Source organism: Balaenoptera ricei, chromosome 3 (genome assembly GCF_028023285.1).
Source record: "Balaenoptera ricei isolate mBalRic1 chromosome 3, mBalRic1.hap2, whole genome shotgun sequence".
NCBI classification, from domain to species: Eukaryota; Metazoa; Chordata; class Mammalia; order Artiodactyla; family Balaenopteridae; genus Balaenoptera; species Balaenoptera ricei.
This window is the reverse complement of record NC_082641.1, coordinates 114,050,429-114,071,432: the sequence shown is the minus strand read 5'-3', so window position 1 is coordinate 114,071,432 and position 21,004 is coordinate 114,050,429. Positions and strand designations below refer to the sequence as shown.

The following is a 21,004-nucleotide window of genomic DNA, read 5'->3' as shown; positions in this document are numbered from 1 at the left end:
TATACATGTAATAAAAAATATCCATAACTAAGATACTCCTAGGAGAAGCAATTTAAACTATACGTAGCTTATACATTAAGAGGTCTTTTGAAAAAAGATTAATGAATTATGTCTTATAAGCATGTAGTTTTCAATAGGAAATTGCATTATTACTACTACTATAATAAAAAACATCGCGCAAGCTTAAAAAATATAACCTACCATCAGATGAAACATGAGGACAGCTACTCATTTTGAGGCGTCTTAGAGTATCACTATTATTGGCCACAAGAATCTTCAAAGAAGGATCATCCACTGGTGTGTCTTCAATTTTGATTGATGATAATGATTTTGAGTTGACAAAAACAACTGTAAGTGTTGACACAAAATGAGACTAGCATGAAAAATAAGAAAAAAATTACAAAAACATTATTTAAACATCTACAGCTTCAATTAAGTAATTCATTAAAACTATATCAACATGCTTACACTAACATAATAAAAGCAATCAACATATTACTATTTTTCATAGTGCCATTAGCCAGTAGAAGACATTTCTATAACAAAGTATAGTTTTATACTTTTACCATCAATAAATGGAATGGTGAGAAAGGAAGAAATTTCAAAGATTTCATAAACACATCTTCCAATTATTTTCAATCTTAAGGATTTGTTTTTCAATATTAAAAGGATATAATCATATTTATTTCCTAGAATAGAGGCTGGCAAGTTATGGTCCACTAGCCAAAATCAGTCCACAGCTTGTTACTGTATGACTCATGAGTTAAGCATGGTTTTTACATTTTCAAATGGTTGAAAGAAAATTTTTAAGGAGTAATATTTTGTGATATGTGAAAATTGTATGAAGCTCTTTCAGTGTCCATAATTAAAGTCTGACTGTAATATAGCCATGCTGCCTCATTTATGTAATGCTACGTCTGCTTTCACACTACAGTGCTAGAGGTGAGCAGAACAGTATGACCCACAAAACCTAAAATTGTGCTTTCAGGACCTATTCAACCCCCTAGCCTGAAAGAAATAGAAATCTTATCTTTTTATTCACTTCTGTATTTCCAGCACCTGAAATAGTATCTGGCACACAGTAAAAGGTCAATATTTATTGTTGATGAATAAATGATGTCATATTCTTCCAAACTTTTTTCTAGCAAATTATCTAAACAAAGATACAGTTTGAAAACTTCCTCTGTTTTGGAGATTGACAAACTAAAGCTTATTTACAGTTTGACTTCAAAATGGATGGAATTTCACAAGTTTTCAGATCCAGTATTTTTTGACACAGATAGAAAGTCTGGAAACGAAATCCATGCATGATCATTTTTCCTTTTACAAAATCAACTTGGATTCTATCAAAGGCTCTATTGTCCCTATCAGAATGACCAAACTGGTTATACATCTTAATTCATTTATAAGAAAACATTGGTTTATACTAATTGTAAACTGATTTACACAAATTTTTAAATGGTGGACAGCTAAACCTCTTTACTAAATTTTATGGTGCCAAAAATTATTAGAGGAATAGAAATAGATCACTCATTTTCCTTCAGAAATATAAGGTTTATTTTCCTTTTAATCAACTCTCACCCAACTCTTTTAGTACTGAAGGACACATTTAAGCATTAGAGTACATATTTCATTACAGTAACAATATATTAGTTTAGTACTTCTTACGCCTAGCAAAATGCTGTATCTTTACATTACTTTCCCTCAGTTTACAAATGAAAAAACTGAGGCTCAGAGAGATCCACAACTTTGCCAGAAGCCACAGAGCTCATTTTGCTGTGGAGGCAGAGCTTGAAATGAAGCCTGCTAATCGCTGGTGCTCCACTCTGGTGACGGCATCAGCTAACCCAGAAGCTAGCCCCGGAAGCTGATGCGCAACATGAGAGACAGCTCAGAATCTAAGAATTTCAGGTGGATCTGATTCCCTAGCTCCTAAACAAGGAAATAACTATTTAGAAGTAGTAAGTTTTCATCTGGTTACTTAAATTACTTGAATCCCCAAAAGACCCATTCTCTTCAGGCTAGCAGAAATGCTTGCTAGAAGAGAGCCGTGACCCAGTTAACGAGAAAGGAGATGCTACTATTCCTCCATCCTCTTCCATAGGAAGGTTTCCATTAGCCAGTTTTACTGACAACCATAGTTTAGTGCTTATTACATATCAGGCACTATTCTAATTCTGGGTTTATAATGGTAAATAAGCAAAACAGAATCCCTGCCTTCCAGGAGTTGATGTTTTCTGTCTGAGGAGAAGAGAGTAAACTAAACATGTTAAATAAACAAGGTGATTTCAAGCCCTGATGAAGGATATAAAGAAAATAAAATAGTGTAATACAGTAGTGAGTAACTAGAGGAGGGGGTGTTGTTTTAGCAAAAGTAGTCAAGGAGGGCCTCCCTGAGGAAATGGCCTTCAAGTTGAAGACTGAATGAAGAGAAGACAGTCATCAGTTTCTGTGGCAGAGACTGCTGGTTGCTTCCTAGGAATTGATTCCTAGGGTTGATTCCTAGGAATCATCCATCCTTTCTTTTTTGGTAATCTGGTTCCAATTTTTAACTGGGCACATCGCCACCCAGCTAAAAGACTGTCCTAGCCTTCCAGAAATGTGGTGTGGCCAAAGAGCTAAGCTGGCTGACAGACAGAACCACCATGAGGTACTTATGGCTAGTCCTGTGGTACTTACAGCTTGAAAAAGGAGAGGGCACACCCTTCTCCCCCCATTTCTTTCCTCCAGCTGTCTAGAACAAGGACGTGATGGCTGGAACTGAGAAAGCCATCTTGGGCAATGAAAATGAAGAAAACACCTTGGAGAGAATGGAGTGCCCAGAAGGGGCGTGGGTTCCAAACAACTTCATACCAGCTATGGACTGTGGCACCTATGGATTTCTTTAGTGTAAGAGAAATAAACCTCAGTCATGTTTTCAAGCCACTGCTGTTTTAGAATTGCTACTGTAAGGATGCAATCATCATCCTAATCAGTATAGGACATTTAGTTAAACATTATATTGTTCCACCTCCAATGGAGAGACTACAGAATTACAGGAAAGACACCCACTATTGGCCCTACACACTCTACATTCAAAGTAACTAAGTAAACTGGCACTTGAAAATTCTAAGTATAACATCCAACTTTTATATTAATGACATCTACTGTGAAACAATTACTAAAATTACAGAATATATCTAAAGAATGAAACCATGCATCAGCTATTTCATCAAAAATAAGTGCTAGTCAAATCAACAGAAAATGGCTTTAAATAATTATTTGAGTGCAAGTAGGGTTATGGTCTGTTTTTAGGAATAGAATTATTTTTGACTAGTTCGACAATATTTAAGAATTTTAGTAGCTCTCACAAAAATGTCTAGCATCTTTACCTTTGACACATTCATAAAACTTGGCTTGGCCGTTGAAATCAAGCCCAAAGTCTGGATAGAACAATTTACCAGCTGAGAAAGTATATCACAGGCAGCTTCTGCTGATTCAGTACTACTGTCAACCTACAAAGACAATTTAATATCTTAATTTCCTGAATATAACTTATCAGAAAGTTATTGGCAATGTAATTATTAACAGAATTCAATTGCAAAACCGTACTTAACCCTTCAAGCTATAAAATAAATTAGAATTTTTCTCTATACACACTATCTCAGATAAAAAATGAAAAATAGAAATGATGACAAATGAATTTTCTAAGCACTTTAAACTTTCGAATCTTATTTACACTTTCAAATTGTATTTATACTTTCAAATACAATTACCTGAATTTTAATAATGGCATCTACATGAAGGAAGCTGAAGTTTAAATTATTCAATTATAGCTCAAGTGCTACACCTAAATCTATGCAAGTAACAACAGATAAATAGGAAAAAGTTTGGGATTAAAATTCTGCAAAATTCATTGATTGTTTCAATATAATGATCTAGTTATACATAAATGTCAACAAAACCCAAGTCATTGTTTTTATTTATTGTTTATTTTTCTTACCTTAAAGCTGACGTACTGGAGATGGGCAGCATGCTTTTTAATGATCTGCTGAATGAGATCAGGATGAGTGGAGTTAAAATATGAAGTAGCTGACTCGTTCAGTTCAAACTCAAACTTTCTCCAAAGGTCAGGAATATGAAAAACTTCATTCCATCTCTTACATACAGAAGATGCCCGGGCCCGATCCAGTAAAGGAAGATACTGAAAAATGCGTAACACTACATAGTGAGGCAAACTCCCCCAGTCTAGAAGGACAGTGTATGTATGAGTCTGGTTGAGAGATGAGTAGAACCCAAGTTTAGGCTGTTTCACTGCTGGTGAAGACTGGACAACTTTATTCACAACAGATAAATTGTTCCTCTTCATTCTGTAAACATTAAACAATGTTAAGTGATAATTTTCCCATCATTTCCATCATATATTTTGCTTTAATTGTATGGAATAACAACATTAGAAAATGAGAAACAGTTTAAGACAATTTTGACAAGAATCTTCCACTTTCATGCGTTGATAGGTACTACTACTATGTGCTAGGGATACAGAGATAAATAGGAGAGGACCTGCTCTCAAAGAGCTATGGTGAAACGGCAAAATACAGTGATAAATGCCATCACTGAAATTGGGACAAGTTGCAATGGAACATTAAGGGAACGGCATGCATTTGAGTTTGTATGTGGTTGGGGGGGGGTGTTGGGGAAGCTTCCAGGAGGAAAGGTCCAAGGAAGCAGTGTATGTGCCAGGTTTACTCCTCGTCAATTATTGTATTCTCACTATCACATTGCAATTGGGCTAAGAACTCCCAGGGGGTCTGGGAGACGGTAAAACATAATTAAAAGCATAGATCTGGGTAAGTCCCAGCTCTGCCATTTACTAACCATGGGATCTTGTCTGAGCAAGTTAACTTAAGCCTCAGTTTCCTCATCTGAAAAGCAGGGAGAACTGCAGTACCAATCTCATAAGGTTATTGAGAGGATTAAAGTATCTTAAGTGCCAGGACACAATAAGTGCTCAATATATGCTGCAGTCATTGTTGCTATATTAAATTGTCCAGTGAATCTTCCTGAATAAATTCCATGACATTACTTAAGTTGGAGCACAATTCTAACAAAAAGTCAAATGACCTGTGACAATGTTCAGATGACACCCAGGACACATGAGCTGCAGAGAAGTGGGATATAGCAGGGACAGAAGCTGTGTGACCAGCATACTGGGTCCTTACGAGCCAATGTAAAATAGCAAAGGAATGAGCATTCTCTCCCAACGAAAAGAAATGATGACTCTCCAGGTATTAGTCAGCTTGAGACACAACTGAGTTCCAACAAATTTCAGGTCTAGATATACCCAAATATATAATCCTGTACATATATTTTACATAAGAATCTAAAGTATTTTAAGTATACAATTATTTAAAAGGTAAAATAATGATAAGAGTAGTTCTGAACTTATGTTGACTATTTAACCCTCTCTTCACGCCTGAATGTTAGGAATGTGTATGTGGAAGATTTGGTGTCATAATTGAAACCTACCTTCAAATCTAATGAAATATCTATTTAATATGTAAATATCTCTGTCTTGTAAGTCACTCTGTCTGACGTGAAACATTTCTTAACTACAACATAGAGTTGGATCCCAGAAGCAGGAATGACCTATAAAGTCACTGAACAAAATGAAAGGTCATCTTTAGGGTTTGGAGAAAAAAAGGAAAAAAAAATGTATCTCAAGCATCAGGCAAAAGAGCTACTACACACTTTAATCTGACTAAACCAGTTATGTGCATAACTGAGCAATACAATGTAGAATATATGAAACTGCTGACATCAATAATTCAAAGCATATACTATTTTAAAGGGCTAATTCCCTAAAATGAAATACGATGGCCCAGAGAAGGTAAAGGAATGGACGCCAGATTCTCAACTCTGATATGGAGCACATTTATTGACATTTGGCTTGTAACTGTTTTATTTGGTAGCCTACAGAATGGAGAGTTAAAATTTTACTAAGGAATTACAAAAAAGTTATCCCTAACATAATCCGTCATTAAAAAGCAGTGAAGCCAAAAATAAAACAAAGACTTCATCCAAATGTCCAGTTAGAAAACTGCCTTGCCGTTCTAAATAAAGGGATTGTGCTATACATTAAATCTGTATTAACATGGATTAAACATTAAACCTGTTTATTTATTAAAATCATTAAACTGCCAATTCACTGACAAATCACCATAAATAACTTAAGGATATTATTAAATAACTTTAATAATTCTATTAAAAATAACATTTTAGCTTTCTTTTTCCTCATGTACATTAATTTTCAGAATATAAAACCCACCCACAAATCATAAATTTCATATAAAATAGTTTGATAGCAATGAGCATCAGGAAAATATTAGAACTCAAGACAAGTTGATCTTTGTTAGCTTGGAATTCCAGCCTAAGCATATACAATCACTTTTCAAAACTGGTATTTCTTTTTCAAACTACCAACTGTCTTACCTAAAGAAGGCTTCCAAGTTAGAGTTCCCTCTGAACAAGCGAAATGAAGTAACTGCTGCCATGGGGTGCTCACCAACATCCATCTGATTTCACTTCCTAGCTTGGCAAAACACCACAAAAACACATTTATCAGAATATATAAGTAAAAACCCAATAATTTTTATGCTTAGGATATTTATATATCATTGTATATGTTGAAAGTTTTTGTCAGGAAATTACTGATTCCCAAACTATTTTCTACTCAGAGGAAAACCTGTCCATTAAAAACAAAACAAAACAAAAACACATTAGCCTGATTAATGGAAGTACTGCAACACTTGCCAGGAATTACATGTGAAGTTCTGCTCAAATAGAAGGCTGTGTGTGGATCAAACAGTCAAAGGAGGGCTCTGAAAATTCACATTTTAATCAACACATATGGAGAGGTATTACAAAACATTTAAGGTAGCCCATGATTACATTTATTTGTTCATAGGCTGTGTAAATCTTTCAGTTCCAAGTTTTAGCAGCACATAACGTCACTACAGTTAAAATAATTAAGCAGACAGAACTTTTATTTTTTAATCATTCCCATATGAATGTAGTTTGACTAGTCTGCTGTTAACATAAGCTTCTGTGGTTTTTATTTTTTCACTTATATTGAGACATATAATTGATTCGTTCATAATCGATTGATTCATATTCTCTTTGAGGTTTGATCAATTTTAGGCACAGTGACTTATCAGAATTAGGAGCAGTCTATGGACATGGAAGAAAATAATAACAGGTCTACACCAGGATAAAACTCACTGCCTGGACATCATGAATAAGTATCATAAGTAAAAATAAATAAATGCATTGTGCTAATTTTTGTAAGCCTAACTCAGTTACACACAGGAGGTGGAGGAGGAAACCTATCAATCCACTAAAAACTTCTCTTAAATCTCTAATGCCTACCACCTGCCAGCTCTCAACTTCTCTCTGAAGCCTACTCCTAAAATAGAACTTTGGAGGACAGACAGGGAGAATGAATTAGAGGTCAATATCCACAATTTGATTTCCCCACTGCCAAGTGTTGTTCTACTATCATCCAAAACACTATTTTCCAGATAATGGCAAGGTCATCTCTCTCTCCTTTACATTCCACTCCAGAAGTAGGCAGAAAGGAGCCACCAGGTACAGTTTCAGAGGAACACCACAAATGAGAGAAAGAAAAGTCAAGTGACTTCTATTTCCCTAATCAGATGACACACAATTTTATTTACTGCAGAAACTTTTCTACTGAGTTATCAATATGGCTAATTCTGTGTGTGCAGCCCATTCTTTATGCTAGAGAACACTGAAGAGATCTGGTAAAGGTATATAAATAGGGAATCACTACCGAAGACCCATAAGAAGGTGGTACCAAAGTACCTAACTCAGATCAGTTCACTGGAGTCTTCAGGATCAGATGAATTACTTCCCTGGTGGCTGAAGGAATCTGACTGCTGCTTTAGAGTCACTATCTGAAATTGTGAGGGCTGGTGGAAGACAAAACCAGAATTCAGAATCCCATTGGGTGGTAAGCCACAATTTGGAAAAGGGAGAGATGAGCAAGCCTGACGTTGATCACAATTCTAGAGTATAAAGCAGGTTTGTTAGCGCTTGGGAAAGAATGTAGTGATGAGTCTAAGTCCACTTGGTGGCTTCACTATCCACCGTAACCCAATTTCCTTTTTTTGATACGTTTATTAATTTGGTAGATAAGGTGACCCTGTGAATCGGAGCCTCTAAAAGTTTCTAAGAAATCTCCCACAGTATTCTTGAGGGAAAGATAATCAAAGACAGGTTAGACGAAAAACTAAACATCCAAAGCCACATCTTCTGCACCATCACCAGATTCTTCCAGATTGGTGAAATGAATAAACAGAAGGTACTTTTAAAAGTTTCAAGTTTTTAATAGTCTAAGAGTAGAAATATTGTGTAAATACTACAGATAAAGAATAAAAATTCAAGACTATCTAAAAGGTTAGACAAATTTATTGGAAGCATTAAGATGAAGATGAACAGAAAAAATGAGCAAATGCCCTTTATTTAAGCTACTTTTCTAAGGTGGTACACTGAGAAATCAGGTTGCTGCCACCACAGGCACGTGGCCTCTGCTAAGAGACCCTGAAATCCCAGTCACCAGTGCAATGACCAGGGAGGTGTGGCCTGGCAGGAGAGCAGATGATTTATTCCAAAATATAGCTTTGAAACACACAGCATTCTAATAGAAGCGAATTGTGCAGAGGGGCAAAATCCTCCCACTAAACATATCCCAAACAGAGGACAAAACAATTTTTTAGGGATGTTTTCAAAAATATTTATGTTCTTTGCAGCCCACATGACCTCTAAGTTCCCTTCTAAATCTAAAACCTACAATTTCTTAAAATATGAAAGTCAAATTACAATATCATCAAGGTTTCAACAGGAGAAAAATAATTAGTATTTATTTCAAATAAATCTTTCCTAAAGCAGTAATTGCCAACTTTTTGGTGTTATATTTTTTCACTGATTTAGCAATTTTCTATACACTCTCAATAGTCTCTGTGTATTAAGATATATTTATTTTTCAGGAACACTTTCAATTTTAAAATAGGTATGTTTGCTTTTAAATGACTCATGAAAACTGAAGTTTTCAAAATACATGTGGATTCAAAACACCTTCTGAGATGCAAGGAGAGGGTTAAACAGAACTTGTGGATTCAAAACACCTTTTGAGATGCAAGGAGAGGGTTAAACAGAACTTGAACTGAGCTATCTGTTAAAAATCCTTGAAAGGGGGGCCCAGCTGTTCCCCTCTCTTAACCCTCCCCACCTCTTCCCCCAACTCTGGAAGAGAAAAAGGAGCAAGGACAGGAAGCCAGGCGCTCTAAGGCGAAGCCTTCTGACGTGGGGAAAGCCCCCATCTTAGTGCTGGGTACACCAAGGGATCCAACAATTAATACAAAGAGTTCAGGAAGGCATTTTGCAACATTTTTCTGAGGAAATAATCATAATTTTTCAACTCTGGGGAAAATTTCTGGGCACAGGTGCTAAAAACAAAACCAGTACACCTGAAAGAGTATAGATTCTTCCAACTCACAGCAAAGGCTTGAGTCTACTTTTCTCCCAGACAAGCCTTTGTAAATTTAAACTCTTAACACGATCCTCCTGTAAAGGAAAACCCTTCAAGTAGTCGTGCAAAAGCAACCGCGTGTATCAGTAATCACTTAGCATTCTCATCAGCTACATGGATTGGAAACATGTAATGCGCGTTTGAGAGAGAGAGAGGTTAAGACGAATGCAATCCTTTCAGAGTTTACCCTCCGAAGATGAACAAAATGATTGAATTCGGGAAACCTGGGTCCCGAGCTGGGCCCTGCAGAAAAACCACGACGGGAAGAAACTAACCACCTGTGGCTATAAAACCAGACGGAAGACCCGACGTCAAGGCAAGTCAAATGCGGTGGTGGAGGCTGGCAAGGCGGCCTGGCCTGGGGTCGGATAGGGCCGTTAGCCAGGGTCCCCCCTCCCTCTCCCCGCCTCGGGCGGCCCCCGGTGAGCAGCGCCCCGGCTGCGGAGGCCAGGTCGCACCTCCTCGTTCCCGGAGAAAGCGCGCTGGGCGGGGCGCCTCCCGGTCCCCAAACCACAACCCGCCGGAGTCAGGACCCGCGTTCCGGCCCGCGGCTTCCTGAAAGCCAGCGGAGGCGCAATCCCCGCAGACCACCGCGCCCCCCAGAAGGAAAGGCTACCTTGCAACACAGAACCGCGTGTGTTTCCGCGCGCGCCCCGGTGTTCGTGGGCTGGGCTGCGGCGGCGAGACCAGCCCGCCCCGTCTCAGCTCGAAGCCGCTACACTTCAGCGGGCTGCGCTGGGCCCGGTGCGAAGACCCCTGAGCCCGCGGGCGTCCCCCTAGGCCGCCCCCGGGCGTTCACGCATGCGCGCAGCTCCACTTTTCGCGGGAGGCCGGTGCGCGCCAGCTCACACCTGCGCAGGAGTCCGCGGGGCACCTCCTTAGTTGGTTAGTGGGAAGTTTCTGCCCGCCGCCTTCACCGAAATCGCTGTGGCCACCTGCGCCCTGAAACTGACGACCAGCCTCTCCGAATGGGAGTGAATTTGCAGTTGCAGTTTCTAGAACTTAACCTCCCTGGAAAGTGCACCCTTTATTAGTATACAAATAATTGAAACTTAAAATATCAGAAGTGTTAACAGCTCAGTGTTAAATATGTATATATCACTTCCTTGTCCTGCTCCACATCTCGTTCCCTGGGGATAACCACTGTTCATTGTGTAAATTACTAGACCTTCGGTACATACCCAAAAGTATCCAGTGAGAGGCAAGGATTTTATTACTCTCATTTGTTAGTTTGAAACAAATCTGAGATCAAATTGTATATAATGTTCTGGAACTTCTTTTGCTTACTACACCATGGACATAGTTCTCTATCAACACATATAGATCCCCCTCATACTTCTTTTTTTTTACAAACATCTTTATTGAGGTATAACTGACAAGATAAACTGCACATGCTTAAAACGTACAATTTGATAAGTTTGGACACCTTGAAACCATTGCTGCAGTGAAGATAATGAACAAACGAATTTCTCCCAAAAGTTTCCTTATGCCCTTCTATAATCCCTCCTTCAACCCCTCCCCCATCTGCTTTATGACACTATAGATTAGTTCGCATTTTCTAGAATTTTTTGTAAATTGACTCAGAGTGTGTACTCTTTTTTGTCTGGTTATTTGCACTCAGCATAATTGTTTTGAGATTCATCCATGTTGTTGCATGTATCATAGTTCTTTTCTTTTTATTGCTATGCAGTATTCCATTTTATGGATATAACACAGTTTGTACATTCACCTGATGATGGATATTTGGGTTGTTTTTGGGTTTTGGTTATTATAAATAAAGTTGGTATGACCATTACACATCTTTGTATGGACATATGCTTTCTTTTCTCTTGGGTGAACACCTACTGTGGAAGAGCTGCATTGTATAATAGGTGTATGCTTAGCTTCTAAAAAAGACTGCCAATGCCTTGCCTTTTCCAATGAGGCTGTTTTATATTCCCACCAGAAACGTATTACAGTTCCATTTCCTCTGCACTCTCACCCACACTTTTTAATCTAATAGATGTCTAGAAGTATCACAATGCAGTTTTAACTTACATTTCCCTAGTGAATAATGCTGTTGAGCACTTTTTCATGTGCTTATTTGCCACCTGTACAACTTCCTTGGTGATGTGTCTGTTCAAGTCTTTTGCCTAATTTTAATTGGGTTGTCTGTTTTCTCATTGAGCTTGGAGAATTCTTCATATATTCTGCATACAAATTCCCTCTCACATATATGACTTATAACCATTTTTTTCCAGTCTGTGACTTGCCTTTCTACAGTCCTTCAAAAGGGCAGAAATATTCATTTTGTTGAGGTTCAGTTTATCAATTTGATCTTCTAAGGATCATGATGTCAAATCTAAGAAATCTTTGCCTAAGCCAAGTTCACAAAGATTTTCTCCTATATGGTTTATAATTTTAGATTTTACATGTAAATGTATGATTCATTTGAGTTAACTTTTGTATATGAATCTAAGTTCACTTTTTTTGTATATGTATATCCAATTATTTCATTACTAGCTTTTGAAGAGACTGTTTTTCTCCACTGAATTGCCTCTGCATCTTTGTGGAAAATCAATTATCCATGTATGTGTGGGTCTATTTTTAGACCCTCTATTCTGTTTAATTGATATATTTGCCCATCTTTATGCCAATATCACACTGTCTTGATTTCTGTAACTTTATAATAATTATTAAAATCAGGTAGTTTTAGCCCTACAACTTGTTCTCTTTCAAGACTGTCTTGGCGGCTTCCCTGGTGGCGCAGTGGTTAAGAATCCGCCTGCCAATGCAGGAGACACGGGTTCGAGCCCTGGTCTGGGAAGATCCCACATGCCGCAGAGCGACTAGGCCCGTGAGCCACAACTACCGAGCCTGCGCGTCTGGAGCCTGTGCTCCGCAACGGGAGAGGCCGCAACAGTGATAGGCCCGCGCACCGCGATGAAGAGTGGCCCCCGCTCGCCGCAACTGGAGAAAGCCCTCGCACAGAAACGAAGACCCAACACAGCCAAAAATAAATAAGTAAATAAATTAAAAAAAAAAAAAGACTGTCTTGGCTATTCTATATTCTTTGCATTTCCATTTGCATTTTAGACTCAGCTTGTCAATATCTACAGAAAATCTTGCTGGGATCTTGCCAGAGATAACCATGAATCTAGAAATCAATTTGGGGAGAACTGGTATCTTAAAAACATTGGGTCTTCAAATCGATGAACACAATATATCACTCCACTTATTTAACTCTTCTTTAATTTCTCCCAGCAGTGCCTGAGTTTTCATACAGGTCTTGCACACATTTTTTTCCAGAGATATCCCTAGGTATTTTATAGTTTTTTTTTTTTTTTTTTTTCATGTAATGTCTGAAACATTTATATTAACATATTTCCATACATATTTCCATACAAATACAAATATAAGATTTTTAGAAATTTCATGTAATGTCTGAAACATTTATATTAACATATTTCCATACAAATAACCCAATGAAAGTTTAGTATTAGTTGTTTTGTTTGTTTTTTTATACTGCAGGTTCTTATTAGGCATCAGTTTTATACACATCAGTGTATACATGTCAATCCCAATCGCCCAATTCAGCACACCACCATCCCCACCCCACCGCAGTTTTCCCCCCTTGGTGTCCATATGTCCATTCTCTACATCTGTGTCTCAACTTCTGCCCTGCAAACTGGCTCATCTGTACCATTTTTCTAGGTTCCGCATACATGCATTAATATACGATATTTGTTTTTCTCTTTCTGACTTACTTCACTCTGTATGACAGTCTCTAGATCCATCCACGTCTCAACAAATGACTCAATTTCGTTCCTTTTTATGGCTGAGTAATATTCCATTGTATATATGTACCACATCTTCTTTATCCATTCGTCTGTTGATGGGCATTTAGGTTGCTTCCATGACCTGGCTATTGTAAATAGTGCTGCAATGAACATTCGGGTGCATGTGTCTTTTTGAATTACGGTTTTCTCTGGGTATATGCCCAGTAGTGGGATTGCTGGGTCATATGGTAATTCTATTTTTAGTTTTTTAAGGAACCTCCATATTGTTCTCCATAGTGGCTGTATCAATTTACATTCCCACCAACAGTGCAAGAGGGTTCCCTTTTCTCCACACCCTCTCCAGCATTTGTTGTTTGTAGATTTTCTGATGATGCCCATTCTAACAGGAGTGAGGTGATACCTCATTGTAGTTTTGATTTGCATTTCTCTAATAATTAGTGATGTTGAGCATCTTTTCATGTGCTTCGTGGCCATCTGTATGTCTTCTTTGGAGAAATGTCTATTTAGGTCTTCTGCCCATTTTTGGATTGGGGTGTTTGTTTCTTTGATATTGAGCTGAATGAGCTGTTTATATATTTTGGAGATTAATCCTTTGTCCGTTGATTCATTTGCAAATATTTTCTCCCATTCTGAGGGTTGTCTTTTCGTCTTGTTTATGGTTTCCTTTGCTGTGCAAAAGCTTTGAAGTTTCATTAGGTCCCACTTGTTTATTTTTGTTTTTATTTCCATTACTCTAGGAGGTGGATCAAAAAAGATCTTGCTGTGATTTATGTCAAAGAGTGTTCTTCCTATGTTTTCCTCTAAGAGTTTTATAGTGTCCAGTCTTATATTTAGGTCTCTAATCCATTTTGAGTTTATTTTTGTGTATGGTGTTAGGGAGTATTCTAATTTCATTCTTTTACATGTAGCTGTCCAGTTTTCCCAGCACCACTTATTGAAGAGACTGTCTTTTCTCCATTGTATATCTTTGCCTCCTTTGTCATAGATTAGTTGACCATAGGTGCGTGGGTTAATGTCTGGGCTTTCTATCTTGTTCCATTGATCTATGTTTCTGTTTTTGTGCCAGTACCATATTGTCTTGATTACTGTAGCTTTGTAGTATAGTCTGAAGTCAGGGAGTCTGATTCCTCCAGCTCCATTTTTTTGCCTCAAGACTGCTTTGCCTATTCGGGGTCTTTTGTGTCTCCATACAAATTTTAAGATGATTTGTTCTAGCTCAGTAAAAAATGCCATTGGTAATTTGATAGGGATTGCATTGAATCTGTAGATTGCTTTGGGTAGTATACTCATTTTCACTATGTTGATTCTTCCAATCCAAGAACATGGTATATCTCTCCATCTGTTGGTATCATCTTTAATTTCTTTCATCAGTGTCTTATAGTTTTCTGCATACAGGTCTTTTGTCTCCCTAGGTAGGTTTATTCCTAGGTATTTTATTCTTTTTGTTGCAATGGTAAATGGGAGTGTTTCCATAATTTCTCTTTCAGATTTTTCATCATTAGTGTATAGGAATGCAAGAGATTTCTGTGCATTAATTTTGTATCCTGCAACTTTACCATATTCATTAATTAGCTCTAGCAGTTTTCTGGTGGCAGTTTTAGGATTCTCTATGTATAGTATCATGTCATCCGCAAACAGTGACAGTTTTACTTCTTCTTTTCCAATTTGTATTCCTTTTATTTCTTTTTCTTCTCTGATTGCCGTGGCTAGGACTTCCAAAACTATGTTGAATAATAGTGGTGAGAGTGGACATCCTTGTCTCGTTCCTGATCTTAGAGGAAATGCTTTCAGTTTTTCACCATTGAGAATGATGTTTGCTGTGGGTTTGTCATATATGGCCTTTATTATGTTGAGGTAGCTTCCCTCTATGCCCACTTTCTGGAGAGTTTTTATCAGAAATGGGTGTTGAATTTTGTCAAAAGCTTTTTCTGCATCTATTGAGATGATCATATGGTTTTTATTCTTCAATTTGTTAATATGGTGTATCACATTGATTGATTTGCGTATATTGAAGAATCCTTGCATCCCTGGGATAAATCCCACTTGATCGTGGTGTATGATCCTTTTAATGTGTTGTTGGATTCTGTTTGCTAGTATTTTGTTGAGGATTTTTGCATCTATATTCATCAGTGATATTGGTCTGTAATTTTCTTTTTTTGTAGTGTCTTTGTCTGGTTTTGGTATCAGGGTGATGGTGGCCTCATAGAATGAGTTTGGGAGTGTTCCTTCCTCTGCAATTTTTTGGAAGAGTTTGAGAAGGATGGGTGTTAGCTCTTCTCTAAATGTTTGATAGAATTCACCTGTGAAGCCATCTGATCCTGGACTTTTGTTTGTTGGAAGATTTTTAATCACAGTTTCAATTTCATTACTTGTGATTGGTCTGTTCATATTTTCTATTTCTTCCTGGTTCAGTCTTGGAAGGTTATACCTTTCTAAGAATTTGTCCATTTCTTCCAGGTTGTCCATTTTATTGGCATAAAGTTGCTTGTAGTAGTCTCTTAGGATGCTTTGTATTTCTGCAGTGTCTGTTGTAACTTCTCCTTTTTCATTTCTGATTTTATTGATTTGACTCCTCTCCCTCTTTTTCTTGATGAGTCTGGCTAATGGCTTATCAATTTTGTTTATCTTCTCAAAGAACCAACTTTTAGTTTTATTGATCTTTGCTATTGTTTTCTTTGTTTCTATTTCATTTATTTCTGCTCTGATCTTTATGATTTCTTTCCTTCTGCTAACTTTGGGTTTTGTTTGTTCTTCTTTCTCTAGTTTCTTTAAGTGTAAGGTTAGATTGTTTACTTGAGCTTTTTCTTGTTTCTTTAGGTAGGCTTGTATAGCTATAAACTTCCCTCTTAGAACTGCTTTTGCTGCATCCCATAGGTTTTGGGTCGTCGTGTTTTCATTGTCATTTGTCTCTAGGTATTTTTTGATTTCCTCTTTGATTTCTTCAGTGATCTCTTGGTTATTTAGTAACGTATTGTTTAGCCTCCATGTGTTTGTCCTTTTTACGTTTTTTTCCCTGTAATTCATTTCTAATCTCATAGCGTTGTGGTCAGAAAAGATGCTTGATATGATTTCAATTTTCTTAAATTTACTGAGGCTTGATTTGTGACCCAAGATGTGATCTATCTTGGAGAATGTTCCGTGCGCACTTGAGAAGAACGTGTAATCTGCTGTTTTTGGATGGAATGTCCGATATATATCAATTAAATCTATCTGGTCTATTGTGTCATTTAAAGCTTCTGTTTCCTTATTTATTTTCATTTTGGATGATCTGTCCATTGGTGTAAGTGAGGTGTTAAAGTCCCCCACTATTATTGTGTTACTGTCGATTTCCTCTTTTATAGCTGTTAGCAGTTGCCTTATGTATTGAGGTGCTCCTATGTTGGGTGCATATATATTTATAATTGTTATATCTTCTTCTTGGATTGATCCCTGGATCATTATGTAGTGTCCTTCCTTGTCTCTTGTAACATTCTTTATTTTAAAGTCTATTTTATCTGATATGAGTATAGCTACTCCAGCTTTCTTTTGATTTCCATTTGCATGGAATATCTTTTTCCATCCCCTCACTTTCAGTCTGTATGTGTCCCTAGGTCTAAAGTGGGTCTCTTGTAGACAGCATATATATGGGTCTTGTTTTTGTATCCATTCAGCCAGTCTATGTCTTTTGGTTGGGGCATTTAATCCATTCACGTTTAAGGTAATAATCGATATGTATGTTCCTATGACCATTTTCTTAATTGTTTTGGGTTTGTTTTTGTAGGTCCTTTTCTTCTCTTGTGTTTCCCACTTAGAGAAGTTCCTTTAGCATTTGTTGTAGAGCTGGTTTGGTGGTGCTGAATTCTCTTAGCTTTTGCTTGTCTGTAAAGCTTTTGATTTCTCCATCAAATCTAAATGAGATCCTTGCCGGGTAGAGTAATCTTGGTTGTAGGTTCTTCCCTTTCATCACTTTAAGTATATCATGCCACTCCCTTCTGGCTTGCAGAGTTTCTGCTGAGAAATCAGCTGTTAACCTTATGGGAGTTCCCTTGTATGTTATTTGTCGTTTTTCCCTTGCTGCTTTCAATAATTTTTCTTTGTCTTTAATTTTTGCCACTTTGATTACTATGTGTCTCGGCGTGTTTCTCCTTGGGTTTATCCTGTATGGGACTCTCTGCACTTCCTGGACTTGGGTGGCTATTTCCTTTCCCATGTTAGGGAAGTTTTCGACTATAATCTCTTCAAATATTTTCTCTGGTCCTTTCTCTCTCTCTTCTCCTTCTGGGACCCCTATAATGCGAATGTTGTTGCGTTTAATGTTGTCCCAGAGGTCTCTTAGGCTGTCTTCATTTCTTTTCATTCTTTTTTCTTTAGTCTGTTCCGCAGCAGTGAATTCCATCATTCTGTCTTCCAGGTCACTTATCCGTTCTTCTGCCTCAGTTATTCTGCTATTGATTCCTTCTAGTGTAGTTTTCATTTCAGTTATTGTATTGGTCATCTCTGTTTGTTTGTTCTTTAATTCTTCTAGGTCTTTGTTAATCATTTCTTGCATCTTCTCAATCTTTGCCTCCATTCTTATTCCAAGGTCCTGGATCATCTTCACTATCATTATTCTGAATTCTTTTTCTGGAAGGTTGCCTATCTCCACTTCATTTAGTTGTTTTTCTGGGGTTTTATCTTGTTCCTTCATCTGGGACATAGCCCTCTGCCTTTTCATCTTCTCTATCTTTCTGTAACTGTGGTTTTTGGTCCACAGGCTGCAGGATTATAGTTTTTCTTGCTTCTGTTGTCTGCCCTCTGGTGGTTGAGGCTATCTAAGAGGCTTGATGGGAGGCTCTGGTGGTGGGTAGAGCTGACTGTTGCTGTGGCGGTCAGAGCTCAGTAAAACCTTAATCCACTTGACTGTTGATGGGTGGGGCTGGGTTCCCTCCCTGTTGCTGTGGCGGTCAGAGCTCAGTAAAACCTTAATCCACTTGACTGTTGATGGGTGGGGCTGGGTTCCCTCCCTGTTGGCTGTTTTGCCTGAGGCAATCCAACACTGGAGCCTACCCGTGCTCTTTGGTGGGGTTAATGGCAGACTCTGGGAGGGCTCACGCCAAGGAGAACTTCCCAGAACCTCTGCTGCCAGTGTCCTTATCCCCACGGTGAAACAGAGCCACCACTCGCCTCTGCAGGAGACCCCCCAACACCAGCAGGTAGGTCTGGTTCAGTCTCCCCCAGGCTCACTGCTCCTTCCCCTGGGTCCTGATGCACACATTACTTTGTGTGTGCCCTCCAAGAGTGGGATCTCTGTTTCCCCCAGTCCCGTCAAAGTCCTGCAATCCAATTCCCACTAGCCTTCAAAGTCTGATTCTCTAGGAATTCCTCCTCCCGTTGCCTGACCCCCAGGTTGGGAAGCCTGACGTGGGGCTCAGAACCTTTACTCCAGTGGGTGGACTTCTGTGGTATAAGTGTTCGCCAGCCTGTGAGTCACCCACCCAGCAGTTATGGGGTTTGATTTTACTCTGATTGCGCCCCTCCTACCATCTCACTGTGGCTTCTCCTCTGTCCTTGGACGTGGGGTATCCTCCTTGGTGAAGTCCAGGGTCTTCCTGTCAATGATTGTCCAGCAGCCAGTTGTGATTCTGGTGCTCTCGCAAGAGGGAGTGACAGCACGTCCTTCTACTCTGCCATCTTGGTTAATCTCCCCTATTTTATAGTTTTTAAAATGCTGTTGTAAATAGTATTTCTTTTTATATTTTAAATTTCTAATTATTTGTTGCCAATATATAGAAATGTAATTGATTTGTGTACATTGATCTTATATCTTGCAACCTTGCTAAAATCACTTTTTAGTTCTAGAAGCTTCCATTGGAATCTAGTACATTCCACTGGATTTTCTACATAAACAATCATGTTGGCTGTGAAAAAGACAGTTTTACTTCTTCCTTTCCAAAATACATGCTTTTAATTTCTTTCCCTTGCCTGATTGCTCTTTACCTACAGTACAGTGTTGAAGATTACTGGTGAGAGCAGACACCCTTGGCTTGTTCTTGAGCTTAGGGGGAAAGCATTCAATCTTTAATCAGTAAGTATGTTGTTACCTATAGGCTTTTGATAGATACCCTACATCGGGTTGAGGAAGCTCCCTTCCATTCTTACTTTGCTGAGAGCTTCCTTCTTTTTTTTTTAATGAATAGGGGATGTTCAATTTTGTCAAATGCTTTTTACGTATCTATTGAGATGGTCTTACGGTTTTCTTTTTTAGTTTGTTCAAATGGTGAATTACATTATTCCTTTCTAAATGTTAAACCAATCTTGCATTCCCGGGATAAACTTGACTTGGTCATAATTTATTATCTTTTTAATCTATTGTTAAATTCAATTTGCTAAAATTTTGTTTAGAATTTCTGCATCTATGTTCATAGGGGATATTGACTTGTAATTTTCTTTGCTTATAGTATTCTTCTCAGATTTTGATAACAAGTAATGCTGGCCTCATAGAACAAGTTGGAAAGTACTTCCTCCTCTTCAATATTCTAGAAGCGTTTGTATAAAAATGGATTGTTTGGGCTTCCCTGGTGGCGCAGCGGTTGAGAATCTGCCTGCCAATGCAGGGGACATGTGTTCGAGCCCTGGTCTGGGAAGATCCCACATACCGTGGAGCAACTAGGCCCGTGAGCCACAACTACTGAGCCTGCGCGTCTGGAGCTCGTGCTCCACAATAAGAGAGGCCGCGACAGTGAGAGGCCCGCGCACTGCCATGAAGAGTGGCCCCCGCTTGCCGCAACTAGAGAAAGCCCTCGCACAGAAACAAAGACCCAAACACAGCCAAAAAATAAAAAATATATAAATAAATAAAAATTAAAAAAAATAGAGAAAACCTTACTTATAAAAAAAAATGGATTATTTATTCTTGAATATTTGGTAGAACTTACCAATGAAACCATCTGGGCCTGGAGTTTATTTTGTGGGAAGGTTTTTATCTACAAATTCAATTACTTTAGTAGACATAGAGCTACTCATGTTATCTATTTCTTCTTGAGTGAGCTTTGGAAGTTTGCATTTTTTAAGAAATTTGTCTGTTTCATCTAAGTTGTTAAATTGATTGGCATAATATTGTTCATAATGTTCTCTTATTATCCTTTTAATGTCCATAGTATCTGTAATGATGTCACTTCTCTCATTCCTGATATTGGTAATTTGTCTCTACACTCTTTTTTTACTGGTTCAGTCGGGCTAAACTATTAACAATTTTATTGTTTTTCTCCAAGAACCAGCTTTTGGTTTCATTGATTTTCTGAATTGTTTTCTCTGTTTTGTATTTCATTGATTTCTATTCTGATCGTTATTTCCTTTGTTTACTTTGAGTTTAATTTGATATACTTTTTCTAGTTTCTCAAGGTGGAAGTGGAGTTCATTAATTTTGAACTTTCCTTCTATTCTAATATGGGCATTTAGGGCTATAACTATCCCCCTAAGCACTGCTTTAGTGGCATATCACAAATACCTAAGTTCAGGGAGTCCACTAAACTCAGCCTGGGTTCCCCCTTCCTGTATAGCAGTCTAGAAGCTCTCGATGCAGTAAAATGGGGCACTCATAGGGCTTCTGATGTCTTGTGTCTTGAAAGCTGTTGCTTCTAATATTTTGTCTCCTCCCCACCTTTTTTTTTTTCCATAG

The 21,004-nt window shown here is 38.1% G+C and overlaps 1 protein-coding gene across 9 annotated transcripts in view; it reads right to left on the bottom strand.

Annotated features, from left to right (window-relative positions):
- The window catches only part of LOC132362515 (F-box/LRR-repeat protein 21), a 116,271-nt gene that overhangs the window by 45,490 nt on the left and 49,777 nt on the right, over positions 1–21,004 (bottom strand). For 7 of the 9 annotated variants that reach the window (XM_059917139.1, XM_059917138.1, XM_059917131.1 and 4 more), the window contains 4 exons: positions 6,472–6,567; positions 3,983–4,349; positions 3,372–3,494; positions 202–373 (listed from right to left, as the gene is read on the bottom strand). In XM_059917139.1, coding sequence (XP_059773122.1) covers positions 202–373; positions 3,372–3,494; positions 3,983–4,349; positions 6,472–6,554 — 745 coding nt within the window. In that variant the 5' untranslated portion in view covers positions 6,555–6,567. Of the gene's footprint in view, positions 1–201; positions 374–3,371; positions 3,495–3,982; positions 4,350–6,471; positions 6,572–21,004 lie in introns of those variants that run through there. The other 2 variants (XM_059917132.1, XM_059917140.1) reach the window with 2 other exon arrangements.